General features: G+C 43.4%; 1 protein-coding gene across 1 annotated transcript in view; it reads left to right on the forward strand.

Moving 5' to 3' along the window:
* The window catches only part of STXBP2 (syntaxin binding protein 2), a 34,352-nt gene that overhangs the window by 16,358 nt on the left and 4,882 nt on the right, over positions 1–13,112 (forward strand). The window contains exons 5-17 of the mRNA XM_075272853.1: positions 469–547; positions 975–1,078; positions 4,093–4,241; positions 5,282–5,366; positions 5,668–5,798; positions 7,230–7,337; positions 7,421–7,478; positions 8,268–8,333; positions 10,210–10,290; positions 10,850–10,988; positions 11,692–11,798; positions 12,219–12,317; positions 12,726–12,817. Of these exons, the coding sequence (XP_075128954.1) occupies positions 469–547; positions 975–1,078; positions 4,093–4,241; positions 5,282–5,366; positions 5,668–5,798; positions 7,230–7,337; positions 7,421–7,478; positions 8,268–8,333; positions 10,210–10,290; positions 10,850–10,988; positions 11,692–11,798; positions 12,219–12,317; positions 12,726–12,817 (1,298 nt within the window). The remainder of the gene's footprint in view (positions 1–468; positions 548–974; positions 1,079–4,092; positions 4,242–5,281; positions 5,367–5,667; positions 5,799–7,229; positions 7,338–7,420; positions 7,479–8,267; positions 8,334–10,209; positions 10,291–10,849; positions 10,989–11,691; positions 11,799–12,218; positions 12,318–12,725; positions 12,818–13,112) is intronic.

A 13,112-nucleotide genomic window follows, 5' to 3' on the forward strand; every position in this document is an offset into this window, starting at 1 on the left:
GCTGTGGGGAAATTGAACACCTGCAGGTCACTTGGGATTCTAGACGCGGAGCGCTCTATTCAGCCAGAAAACCTTTGTAACATAAAGGGATGGTGCAAAGCGACCCCTTAACTAGTCCATATCTGTACAGTGGGTACTTGAGCTTGGAAGAGAACGGTTGACTCCTATTGACTAGTCTTTATGTATTTTCATGGTTGCCATTGCTCCAGATCAGACAATTTTTTTTCTTACACTCCAACTGTTGTGAAGGTAAAAGTCCCAGCATGCCTATTTGCTCTGTTCTCCATAGAGTCTAATTAGCATATCAAAAAACAAAACTAACTGCAAGGATTGTTTAGAAATGGTGCGGCCTAGAGAAAAAAAATTCCGACTGTGCCAGAATCAGGCAAGATGCTAAGAAATGGAAATGGTGGAGGTGATGAAAGGCCTTCTTTAAATTTTATCGTTTTTTTTTTTTTCTCTTACCAGTCTATCCAAGCTCTTGTATCAGACTTCAAAGACCCAGGAGCTCCCATGTACAAAGCCGTCCATATATTCTTCACAGACAGTGAGTATGACGATTGGTCTGGGTGAGGGCTTTGGTTTTAGTGCCAGGACATAAGCTAGGTTATGACGTATCGGGGATGCAGAAACCTGATGTGAAAATCCACAGAATTTAAAATTCATTTACACGCAAAATATTTTCACATGTGGATGAGATTTGTCACTTCAGATGGAAAATCCACAACATAGGTGCCATACAAGAACCTAGCCTAAATATTGCATTCAGTGGAAGCTGTATAAATCTGTCTGCATTGAGCTCCCCCTAGTGGTGGCTTCGAATAGAATTGTTTCACTTAGCTATACTGAATAATATGGCTCCAAGTGAACTGACCTAGAAATTTTAACAATAAAGAACCACTTTCTGTGTATGTGAATGAAGAATAAGCAGCAGCCACAAGGCCTTTATGATAACACGCGCCTCTTCTTCTCAGCTTGCCCAGAGAGTCTATTTAATGAACTGGGGAAATCCCGAGTCCCAAAAGTCATCAAGACGTTAAAGGAAATAAACTTGGCGTTCCTCCCGTATGAGAGTCAGGTAAGTCACACTTCTATTAAAGCTCTTGTACACAGGCTCCGTCCATGCACAGTATTGTCATTTTAGTGTATGGGCTCCTTCACACACACTTGATTTTCTGCACTTTAAAGGGGAGTCTGTCATCACATCCCAGAATATCAATCCAGCCCTGCCGATAGGTTAGGGTCCCCTGAATCAGACACGGTTTTCCCCTTGTGAATCACTGCCTATGTTGCCGAGGTATTGCTGTTTTTGTCATTATGCGAATAAGCTCTTTGGAGCAATGAGGGCGTGGTTATTGCTCCCCATATCGGCAATGGAGGCAGCGATTCACAAGGGGTAAAAAAACTTTGATTTGGGTGACCCTAACTTATCTGGGAGGCCGAGTTGATATACTGGGTTCTGGTTTTATGGTATTTTTTACATATAGCTTTGGTGGTTTTCATATCCTAAAGCGAAAAAACAATATACCTAGACCATTGTGTAATTTTAATAAGAAAATGTCAATGGCCCCAAAACCAGAGCTGTGTATGTGTAAATATTTCAGAAGGTTCTCCGCACTAGAGGTAGGTGACATATAGTAGGTATAGCGCGGAGGGAATTTATAGGACTTCCTGTCAATAGTCTTTCATTGAGGGACTTTACAGTCAGCCAGTGACTAATAAGAGGGTACAACAGGTTAAATCCATCCTCGTGGTAACTGTTAAAGGGGTTCTCCAATTTGGACAACTCCTGTGTGGTAGATGACAAACATATCTCAAAGTATCCCTCTTCTGGGCTCTCTGATTGGCTGTAATTTGTGGGGAAACTTGACAGTAAGTTGTCAATTTCCTTGCAGCGCCACCACAGGGAAAATGAAGCATTACACATATCAGTGGGTTAGCTGTATGATGCAGGGCAGGTTCTCCTGAGTAAGAGATGAAGATCCTGAGCCAGAGACCCCTCTTACCCCCCCTTCTATGACCTTAATAGGGTGTAGGAAAGTGCTTTTCCTATACTTGACCCCTTTAATGCCCCTTTAGAAGTCATCTCAGTGTAGTGGTTACTGAGCTGGAACGTTAGCTGGAGTCTTATCACATCTTGCCATGTTATCTCATCAATAGATATGATCTAAACCATAGGAAATTACACAGGCCATGACTGGAGAGCTGCTTGTAGACAAGTAGGGAGAGCCATGACATGGGTGGAGTGCTTCCCTATGTAATATCCATACATAAATGAATACAGATGGTGGCAAGAAGCCATTTACTGCTGAGCACAGCAGATTAGATACAGCCGCTTGGCCCTGCCATAGTCATACCTTTCCAGGGGTGTGGTACTATTGGGGTGGAGAATGCTGCTGTATTAGTTTACGGATCCATGTTTAAGAGCAGAATATATTGACCTATATGGCCTATAGGAGGCAGGATAGGTAATGGAGCTCTTATAGACACCTATCTGCACATCTAGTATGCTGATTCCTATTGGCTGGCCTGTACAGTATCCGCAGTCACTCCTTCTTTCATGTACAAGAGGATCCAGGTGGTAGGGTTGAGCTACTGAGCATGTGTGACCACCAGCTCTGTGCACATTATGGGGACATTCTGAAAGGAAAACAAAAGAACACCAGGGGGCACCACAACAAGTATGTAGCATCAAGGTCTACACACGTGAGCTTTTTATTAACCCCTTAGCGACCCTTGACGTAACTGTACGTCATGGGTCACATGGGGATGTATGGAGCGAGCTCACACGCTGAGCTCACTCCATACACGGCAGATGCCGGCTGTATCATACAGCCAGGACCTGCCAATAACAGCAGCGGTCGGTGCCCGAGCCGATCGCTGCTGTTAACCCTTTACACATTGCGGTCAAACGTGACCGCAGTGTGTAAACGGCGCCGGCGGCATGGGCGCCGCCATGTTTTGCCGATCGCCGCCCTCCTGAACATCACATGAGGGCGGTGATCGGTTGCTATGACAGCCGGAAGCCTATTGAAGGCTTCCAGGCTTGTCTCTGCACTAGATCTATTAGACGATGCCAGAGGCAGCCTCTAATAGAAGTGCTGGGATTCTGCTATTCACTGCAGTACTGTAGTATTGCAGTGAATAGTATGAGCGATCAGACCCCCTAGGTTTCAAGGTACCTAAGGGGTCTGATCATAAATGTAACAGAAGAAAAAAAAAAAGTTTTTAAAAGTATTAAAAAAATAAAAAAAATATAAAAGTTCAAATCACCCCCCTTTCCCTAGATTAGCTATAAAAGTAATTAAAGAACATTAAACATATTAGGTATCCCTGCGCTCCAAAATGCCCGAACTATTAGAATATTAAAACATTTATCCCGTACTGCGAACGGCGTACCGGCAAAAAAAATAAAAACCGCCAAAAAGCGTTTTTTTCAACACTTTGCCTCCTATAAAAAATTGAATAAAAAGTGATCAAACCATCAGATCTTTCCCCAAATGGTATCAATAGAAACGTCATCTTGTCCCGCATAAAAAGACACCACAACCAGCTCCATACATGGAAATATGAAAAAGTTACAGGTGTTAGAACATGATGACACAAAATTTTTTTTCTATTTTGCAAAGTTTATCATTTTTTTTAAAAGTATCAAAACATTTCAAATACTATATAAATTTGGTATCACCGCGTTCGTACTGACACGTAGAACACAGGTAACATGTCATTTGTACCAAACAGTGAACGCTGTAAAAATTAAACCCATAAGAAAATGGCGCAAATGCATTTTTTCTCCAATTGCGCCTCATTCTGAATTTTTTTCCAGCTTCCCAGTACATTGCACAGCATATTGAATGGTGCCATTACAAAGTACAATTTGTCCCGCAAACAATAAATATCATGTGACTCTGTGAACTGAAAAATGAAAAAATTATGGCTCTTGAAATGTGAGGAGGGAAAAACGAAAATGCGAAACCAAAAAATGGCCGGGTCCTTAAGGGGTTAAGTGATTTTCAGTGTCTTGTTGCTCCTCCATAGACAGATACAATGAAACTGTCCCTAACCCATCCCGTGATGCTGATCTACTTCCAGGTCTACTGTCTAGATGCCAAGGATTCTTTCCACACTCTCTTTAGCAAAGTAGAAAAAGAAGTTCGCAACAGATGTCTGGAGATGCTGGCAGAACAGATCGCCACATTGTGCGAGACCTTAAAGGAGTATCCATCTGTCCGATACCGCAGGTAAGTACCCTGTGACGGTGCAGTCACACACATGGTGGAGCCAACCAGAGTAACATTAAACTGGTTTTCTGTGCTTTTGCTCCTCGAGCGTCGCTTCTATTTCACAGTCCATGTGATGTCATGTTCATCAGTCACATGACCTGATCGCAACTCGGTCTCGTTTAAGTGAATGGGCTAAGGGCGGATTCACATCTGCGTCCTGGTCTCCGTTTTCAATTTCCGTCTTCTACCCAGGAAACTGGACAGGAGACGGAAACCGGCGGGCAGTTTTCAAACCCATTCATTTGAATGGGTTTGCAAAGTGTCCGCCCGTTAGCGTCTTCTGGTCTCCATGGCTAAATTGTGTTTGTTTTTTTTTAACCGAAGACAAAGTTGGACATGCAGGACTTTGTGTCTGGTCAAAAAAAAAAAAAAACCGGTTTTGCCACGGAGACCACAAAACGCTCATATGCGCACGCTGACTGCCAGGTTTCCGTCTCCTGTCAGCAGAAGACAGAACCTGAAAGCGGAGACTGGGATGCAGATGTGAACCCGCCCTAAGCTGTACTACCAAGCACTGTCAATGTACAGTGTTGTGCATGGTAAGTGGTGAAGAGGGCGCAGTGCTCACCTGAACGCTGCAGCTTTGTGAAACCGCCGGTTGGCCGAGGGGCCGGGTGCCAGATCCCTGCTGATCTTTAATAGCAACCTGTCCTAAAGGTAGGTCAGCAATTATTTAGTCTGCAATTAAACCCCTTTATTAGTAGGACCAAATACTACACCATCCACATATGGCCACATACACGTAATCTATTCAAGATGGTGATGTGTACCTTGGGTAATGTGGGCTGAGGTGTTAAAGAGATCAACCACCAGTTCTTGTGGCAGGGTATTCATTTATGTGCAGAAGTGCTGTGTGTGCAGCTGCTGCGATCTGTACCCTTGAGGAGGTAGGTGTATGGGCGGCTTGTTCGCAGTTGGCTATATAGGGTAGGTTTCAGTCTTGCGCCATGTATGGACTTGCATTAATGGTCATGTAATTCTTGATTCTGCTATTGCAGTGGCTATGAGGACAATACCACCCTCGCTCACATGGTGCAGGATCGGCTGAACGCATTCAAAGCAGACAACCCCAGCATGGGAGAGGTGAGGCATCCATCATGGACTGTGACTCTTCTCTTAACTGTGTAGACTTGTTCCTCAGAGCCAAGTAAGATCCTTGAGAATCCTCTACTATTCTGCTGTGCTTAACCACACTTGGCAATATCTATGATTCCATGTTGTCCATCACCTCCATGCTGCCTTCTCCTGTCCCACAAGCCTTTCCTGCCTTTCTGGTCTCTGTACAATTACCCTGTCTCTCATCTCTCCTTTGTTGAAGCTTCTTCATGTCATGCCCAATTGTCCCATTCCCTACCCCCTTTCCCCTTTGTTTCTCCCATCCCAGGGCCCAGACAAGTCCCGCTCCCAGCTCCTGATAGTGGATCGTGGCTATGACCCCGTATCTCCTCTCCTGCATGAGCTCACCTTTCAGGCCATGGCTTACGACCTCCTAGATATTCAGCAAGACATATACCAGTAGGTGCAATACATTTCCCTTCCATGTGTGTTCAATGAACAAGAAGAAGTCCTGTCAGCTCTGCCACTGGTAGCGGGTGCTGCGGTTTTTATGTCCAGTTACCCAGGGGTGCAGTACTGTCCTCTCTCATGACTTGTCTGTTTTAGTATTCATCATAAAATAACCATTTTGGCACATGTTTTTAAAGACTAAATTGTTGGTTGGTTCCTCTGTTATTCCTCCTGGAAATGTGACTAAATTGACAACTGACTTTTCTTTCCATCTGTGAGTAAGGTTTGCCCCTACACAGTCAGACATTGCCGCCACAGATTGGATGGTATCAGATTGCCAAGGGAATAGGGATTGGCTTCAGTGTATTCCTATATTTCCAGGAGGAGGAAAAACTGAGTAAAGGCACAGCACAGAGAGTTCTAAAAGTTTCTCCAGACTTATATTATAGGGAGCGTACTGACTACAACAGTGGAATAAAAAAATATTCAGCAAAAAAGTTTGCCTGATAAACCTCACACTTCACCTGGTGTGGAAATGTTATATACATATATAGGGTAGTCTGAAAAGTTTCCGACCTAACAAAGAAATAAGACAGCGCATAGACTCACTACAAAGACCGTCAAAATGGCTGAAATTTTTGTGAGTACGTTCCAACGCATGCGCGAACACATTCCCCAACTTTGGTTGACGAGTGTTGCCATCTACATGTGGAGGCCAGAAACTTTTCAGACTACCCTCGTATATCTTGCGTGACTATACAAGGGCGCAGCTTGTACCATATAGATCAGGTTAAAGGGGTGTAGAACTATTGTCTATGTTATGTGGCATTGTAGATTCATTGTTCCTGGTGATAAAAGCTGACCCTATTTTTTTACCATCTTAGACAATCCTTATATTTAGGGATTATTAATATGTGAGTTTTGGGGACCTCCACAGATCAGCTGATTGTAAAAGCCATTGGGTTCCAGCGGCATACCAAGCACAATACTGTACATCTTGTATTAGCTGTGTCTGGTATTGCAGCTCAGCCCCATTTACTTGTATGGGACGGTCCTGCGGCTGTATCATGTGAGCAATAAGTGACATCATTGGCTTATAGAAGAAGCCACCACACTTGTGAGCATGAAGGCCTCTTTAAACAGGACCCCCACCAATCACATATTGATGACCTTCCCTGGGGATAGGTCATCCATATATAAGTGTGGGAAATGTATGGTGTCAGCTGCTGTGCGTTAAACTTAGAGGCTCATATGTAATGTGACCATATACCTTCAATAGCTGAGCTTTTTAACCACTAGACCTCTCTGGCGGCTTTTCTCCTGTGAGAAGAGGGGGATCGGGCGTGTTATTTACAGTGATGAACAGTAGAGTAATAAAGCTGTTCTGCAGCTGCCACTATTGACATCTTTTGTCATACACATTTTCCTTTTGTCTTCCAGCTATGAGACCACCGGCATAGGAGACTCCCGTGAGAAGCAGGTCCTTCTAGACGAAGACGATGACCTGTGGGTGGAGCTCCGCCATATGCACATCGCCGATGTCTCCAAGTAAGAGACTATATCTTATATCCTTCGGTGGCTGCTTTCTATGTTCTCTGGGATCCTTGGTAAAGTGTCCATATCTCTTTCAGGAAAGTGACGGAATTGTTGAGATCTTTCTGTGAGAGTAAAAGAATGACAACGGACAAGGTAGATTTTATGCTGCATTGGCATTTTCCATATTATTTTTTTGCTTAAAAATGGACCATAAGGGGGCGCACAAGTAAACAGGGACGTTCTGCTTTGAGTAAAAAGGTGTCTTACGTACATGTTAGGCTCCAATCTATCCTTATTTATTCTTAGAATTATTATTGACCTATTACTGATGAGGGCTATGATTATGGACATGGCCATCGCCTCCTTACACAACGTCCCGTCTTCTCTTGCCTTGGGCTTCCCATCACCATATTCATGATTTCTATGATGGACTCATTTACATTCTGGCACGGTTTGTTCTCCTTAGGGATTGTTCACATGTAGGAATTTGATGTTGCATTAATGCAGAAGATGCCTCGAAATCTTCCACCCAATATTTCAATGGGAGGTGGTAGCTGCTTCAAATTCCTGAAGCAAACATTTTCTTCTTGACGAAGCCCATGTCACATGTCTACGTGTATCCAAATAGACTAGACTGAAGGACTTGGTAATAGAAGTCCAACATGGCTGCCCATTCTCTTCCCTAACATTGTGTGTAAGTGGTGCTCCTGACTTTACCACTAGATTATTTCTCAGTCCCACCAAAATCATTGGACTTGGTTGATGCCCATCTAATGTATGTTGTCAAGTTTAAAGAAGCAAAGCAAGTAACTTGCAGCATTACAAATCCCAGGTGGACGGCAGGAGTAGGTTGAAGGTGTCAGTCTCACAGCGTCTCCTTGCGTTCTCTCTATTGTAAATTGTATCCGTGTGTTTTTATTTATTTATTTCTTTTCTTTTAAGGCAAACATCAAAGACTTGTCTCAGATACTGAAAAAGATGCCGCAATATCAGAAAGAATTAAATAAGGTAAGCGCTGGCATGTCCCCTTCTGAGTGCCAGCTTACATATGGAATTGCTAGAACTAAAATTTCAAATAAGGGCCCTTACACATAACGGAGTCCCATCTGTGGAAACCAGTCCATGTGTGGGCTATATGTCTCACACTAACCATGGCCGTGTGCAGAGGTGTCACTACAACCTGGTGCACTGCGCTCCTGGAAAGCCGATCACTACAGTAATGAGCTGACATAACACTGTCAGGTCATTACTGTAGTGATCGGACTGTTCCAGACATCACTGTGATGTAGTGACTCCTATGTACCAGCCAGTCTGAGCACTACGACACACACATGGGTTCAGTTGTGTGCAAGGACCTTAACGCTATGAATTCATGACCTCACGTAGCTTGTGCTGCAGTTACAATTTTGAAGGCCTCAGAGCTGAAATCTTCCAGCATTCCATACTTGCTTCCTGTCTTGCTCAGACATTGTAGTCATGTGTACACACTCCTACCAGAAAAGCTGTCAGTCACTGTGTGAACAGGGCATGCAGTACTTAAAGAGGACCTTTCACCGATTTGGGCACAGGCAGTTCTATATACTGCTGGAAAGCTGACAATGCGCTGAATTCAGCGCACTGTCAGCTTTCCAGCAGTATATAGAACTGCCTGTGCCCAAATCGGTGAAAGGTCCTCTTTAAAGGATTTCTACTGTTTGTATTTTAGGACTTTTTTATAACTTTTTTGTTTTGTTAAATGTGTGAAAAGTGAGCAAATAAAAATCCTACTGTCACCCAGCATCTTAGGGCGGGTTTATACCAGTGCCTGGTCTACACTTTGCAGGTTTCCGTTTCCTGCCCGAGAAACTGGACAAGAGACGGAAACCTGGCAGTCACTTTTCAAACCCATTCATTTGAATGGGTTTGCAAAGTGTCTGCCTGTGAGCGTCTTCTGCCTCTCCGCGGTGAAACCATTTTTTATTTTTATTTTATTTTTTTTTTAACCAGACATGCAGGACTTTGTGTCTGGGGGAAAAAAAAAAAAAACCTGTTTTGCCGCAGAGACCAGAAGACGCTCACGGACGAACACCGACTGCCAATTTCCATCTCCTGTCCAGGTTCTCAGGCAGAAGACGGAAACCCACAAAGCGGAGACCGGGCGCAGGTGTGAACCCGCCCTTACACTCCTAGGTGTTTTCAATGCAATTTTGGCTTAATTTAAGTGTAATGTCTTGAGAAAATATAATAATAATAAAAAAAGATTTGTGGCTAAAAATCTGGCTCAAGCAGATCTGTACTCTCAACATCAAAATAAGAATGGAGGCTATTTTGCTGATTCTTGACACTTCTACTTATGTCTACGTGAAGATATCTTCAATGTGTCCGATACCTCTGACAAAGGTCTCTCACTTGTCTGCTTTGTAAGTGTGTGTTTGGGGAGTGGGGGTTATGATGACTAGAGATGAGCAAGTACTATTCGAAACGGCTGTTTCGAACAGAACGCAGCCATAGGAATGAATGGACGCAGGGGGTTAAGCGGCCGGCTGCCGGCAAAGTCTGCGTGCCGGCCGCTTCCATTCATTCCTATGGTTTTGTGCTATTCGAAACCACTGTTTCGAATAGTACTCTCTCATCTCTAGTGATAACTTTCAAGTTCCTGTATCCTTTCCCTCTGGGGTCACTGGATGCTGTACACTGAGAGATGACTTTACCAGACTGTGATGGGTAACAGTGGGGGTGACCTGAAAAAAAGTTCCTTCATCTCCCTGGGGTCGCTGGGGGCTGTACAGATCGAGAGATGACAAGTAACAGGCTGTGATCTTTTATTCCAATCATATCTCCAGATTTCCCTTAGGCAAAGTCTTCCATATTTAGTGTTTTCTCTCTCGTTTTTTTTCTCTCTCAGTATTCCACACACCTTCACCTGGCAGAAGACTGCATGAAGTGTTTCAAAGGAGGCATAGACAAACTGTGCGCTGTGGAGCAGGTACGTCCGCATACAGAAGACTTGTTACAGTGTGTAAAGTCCCGTCACATCTTAGACCAGTGGTTCTTAACCAGGGTTCGATCGAACCCTAGGCCCTATGCATGGTTCATTTTGTGTACCAGTAAAAAAACATATACCTATGTTTTGAATTTGGAAAAAAAATCATATTTTATGTATCACTAAAGAAGGGTTCAGTGAATGTGCATATGAAACTGGTGGGTTCGGTACCTCAAACAAGGTTAAGAACCACTGTCTTAGAGTAACAGCAGTGGAGAACGATGTTAATTTGAACCTGAAAACTCCCTTTAAAGAGAGAACCTTTCATGTCCTCTAACACGGTGAGTGTCCCATACTGCTTCAAAGCGGACAGTGCACTGAATTCAGCACAGTGCCATTTTTTTGTCGGTATCTGTCCCGGTTGCAAAGATGCCTGTGCTGTTAGTGAGCTGTATATAACACACCTCATGTTGGAGGACATGGAAGGTCCCAAATGTCTTTGTACTGTTATGGAGGAGACCCCCACCTCAAACACAAGTTTATCCTCCTTATCATCTTATAGGACTTGGCCATGGGTGCCGACTCTGAAGGTGAAAAATTAAAGGACCCCATGAAGATTATTGTTCCTGTGCTACTGGATCCAGCCGTCAAACCATATGACAAAATCCGTATTATTGTGCTATATATTTACCTAAAGAACGGTATGTCTCTTTTTGGGGGCCTCCTATGGGTCACTCAAAGGTTCTTGTCTAATATATAGATCTGTACTACACCTATCTACTACTGACTCTGTCCCCTAAATGAGTCCCTACTAATCTGAGTCAACTCATTTCCCATCCGATTCCTGGCACCTTTAAGAAATGGTTGATTGTGCTGCGGGATCATTCCCTAGCCAGACAAGCAGTAATGTAGGATTACATGGTGGCCGTACATGAGTCTGCAGGAGTCGCTCTTGCAGAGTTACTTTCCATTCTCGCTCATAGAGCGATCCCCAAGTGGGTGAGCCACATACTGTCACCCATCCATGGTGTCCACATATAATAGGGCATATGCCCTACAAGCACTATATACCATTGTAGATGTATAACTGTGTAAAGGAGCTGTTATTTTGTACCACACCTCTAGTGGCCACACACTGAACTACAAGATAGTGGAAATGTTCCTTCTTAATAATAATAATAATACATTTTATTTCTATAGCGCCAACATATTCCGCAGCGCTGTACAATTTGTAGGGTTAAAATACAGACGGATACATTACAAAGAGAATCATTTCACACAATGGGACTGAGGGCCCTGCTCGCAAGAGCTTACAATCTCTTCTCTTCTACTGTATATACCTATCATTGCATGACTGACTCTTAATAAGCGAATGGCTTTTTTTTCTAATTATGTCACACGTAGGTATAACTGAGGAAAACCTAACCAAACTAATCCAGCATGCCAACATACAGAGCGACAGCAACATCATTCTCAACCTGCAGCGCCTGGGAGCCCGCGTGATATCAGGGGTATGCTCTTATATTGTCATGTACATTGCTTTTCAGTCTCTTTCAGATTTCTGACGTACAATGCTTGTACTTATTGGACAGGTAGCAAATAACCTTTCCTGCTGCAGCACCTCTTTTCTCCGTGTCTTGATTGTTTTTGTGCTTTTGAGTTTCTATGAATTTCCCATCCCCCAAACCCAGAGAGAGACTCCAGTTTATCACCTTGAGTGAACAGACCCCAATGATTCTAAATTTCAGATCCTTAACAGTCACTTTTATCCCACTTTTTCTGGAATGAGCCTCTAAATGTCGCTTAGTGTTAGTCCAACTTTTCGTCCTATTCTAATCTCCATATTGTACGGTGTTTGTCACGGTCTGTCATCCTATATACCTCTGTATCTAATCCATGAAACGTGAATATCTGCTGTCTGTCTCCTGCAGCAACCATGCTCCACACCCAACAAACCCGACAGAAAGATCCGGCCAGAGTCCACCTACCAGCTGTCTCGCTGGACACCAGCCCTAAAAGACATCATGGAGGTAAATTTAGGACTCCTACTGCTAATTTATGTGTGGAAGATTGAGGGACCTTAAGTGTGTCCCTGCATTTTATCCCCAGTATTTCCATTGTATTGTTACAGAGCTCATGTTATTTATCGCTGCCTGTTCTGGGCTTAGGAGTCCAGTGGGCGGTCCTATCATCTATAAAGCAGTGAGTAGGACCGCCTACTGGACTCCTAAGCTCAGAAAACTGCATCAAGCTGTTCAGCTTCATTACCTTACACTTGTAGATTAGACTGCAAGCTCAACGCCACAGGATCCCTCTAACCCCCAGGCCTTAAATTAACCCTAGATAGGATCTTCCTTTTTGTTGGTATTTTATAAATGGCCTCAGATATTTGTGTGTGAATGAGTCCGCGCTCTCTGACCACCCTGTCCCTTTTATAGGATGCCATTGAAGATAAGCTGGATAAGAAACAATGGCCCTTTGTATCAGAACCCTGCAACCAAGTGGGCAGCACTCAGACCACCGTGGTGAGGTGAGGAAATTTAGTCTGGGCATTAATATATATAAAAATATATTTTTCGGACTATAAGACGCACCTAGGTTTTAGAGGAGGAAAATAGGGGAAAAAAATTTGAAGCAAAAAATGGTAAAATATTTAATAAATGGGAGTTGTAGTTTTGCAACAGGGCAACGGGGGTGTATAGGGCGTTTTTTTATTTTGCGGGGCCAGATGTACTTTTTAGTTATACCATTTTGGGGAATGTCTATTGCTTAGATAACCTTTTATTGAAAAAAAAAAAAAAACCTGGCGCTTTAGCAATCGTGAT

Source organism: Leptodactylus fuscus, chromosome 5 (assembly GCF_031893055.1).
Source record: "Leptodactylus fuscus isolate aLepFus1 chromosome 5, aLepFus1.hap2, whole genome shotgun sequence".
Lineage (NCBI taxonomy): Eukaryota > Metazoa > Chordata > Amphibia > Anura > Leptodactylidae > Leptodactylus > Leptodactylus fuscus.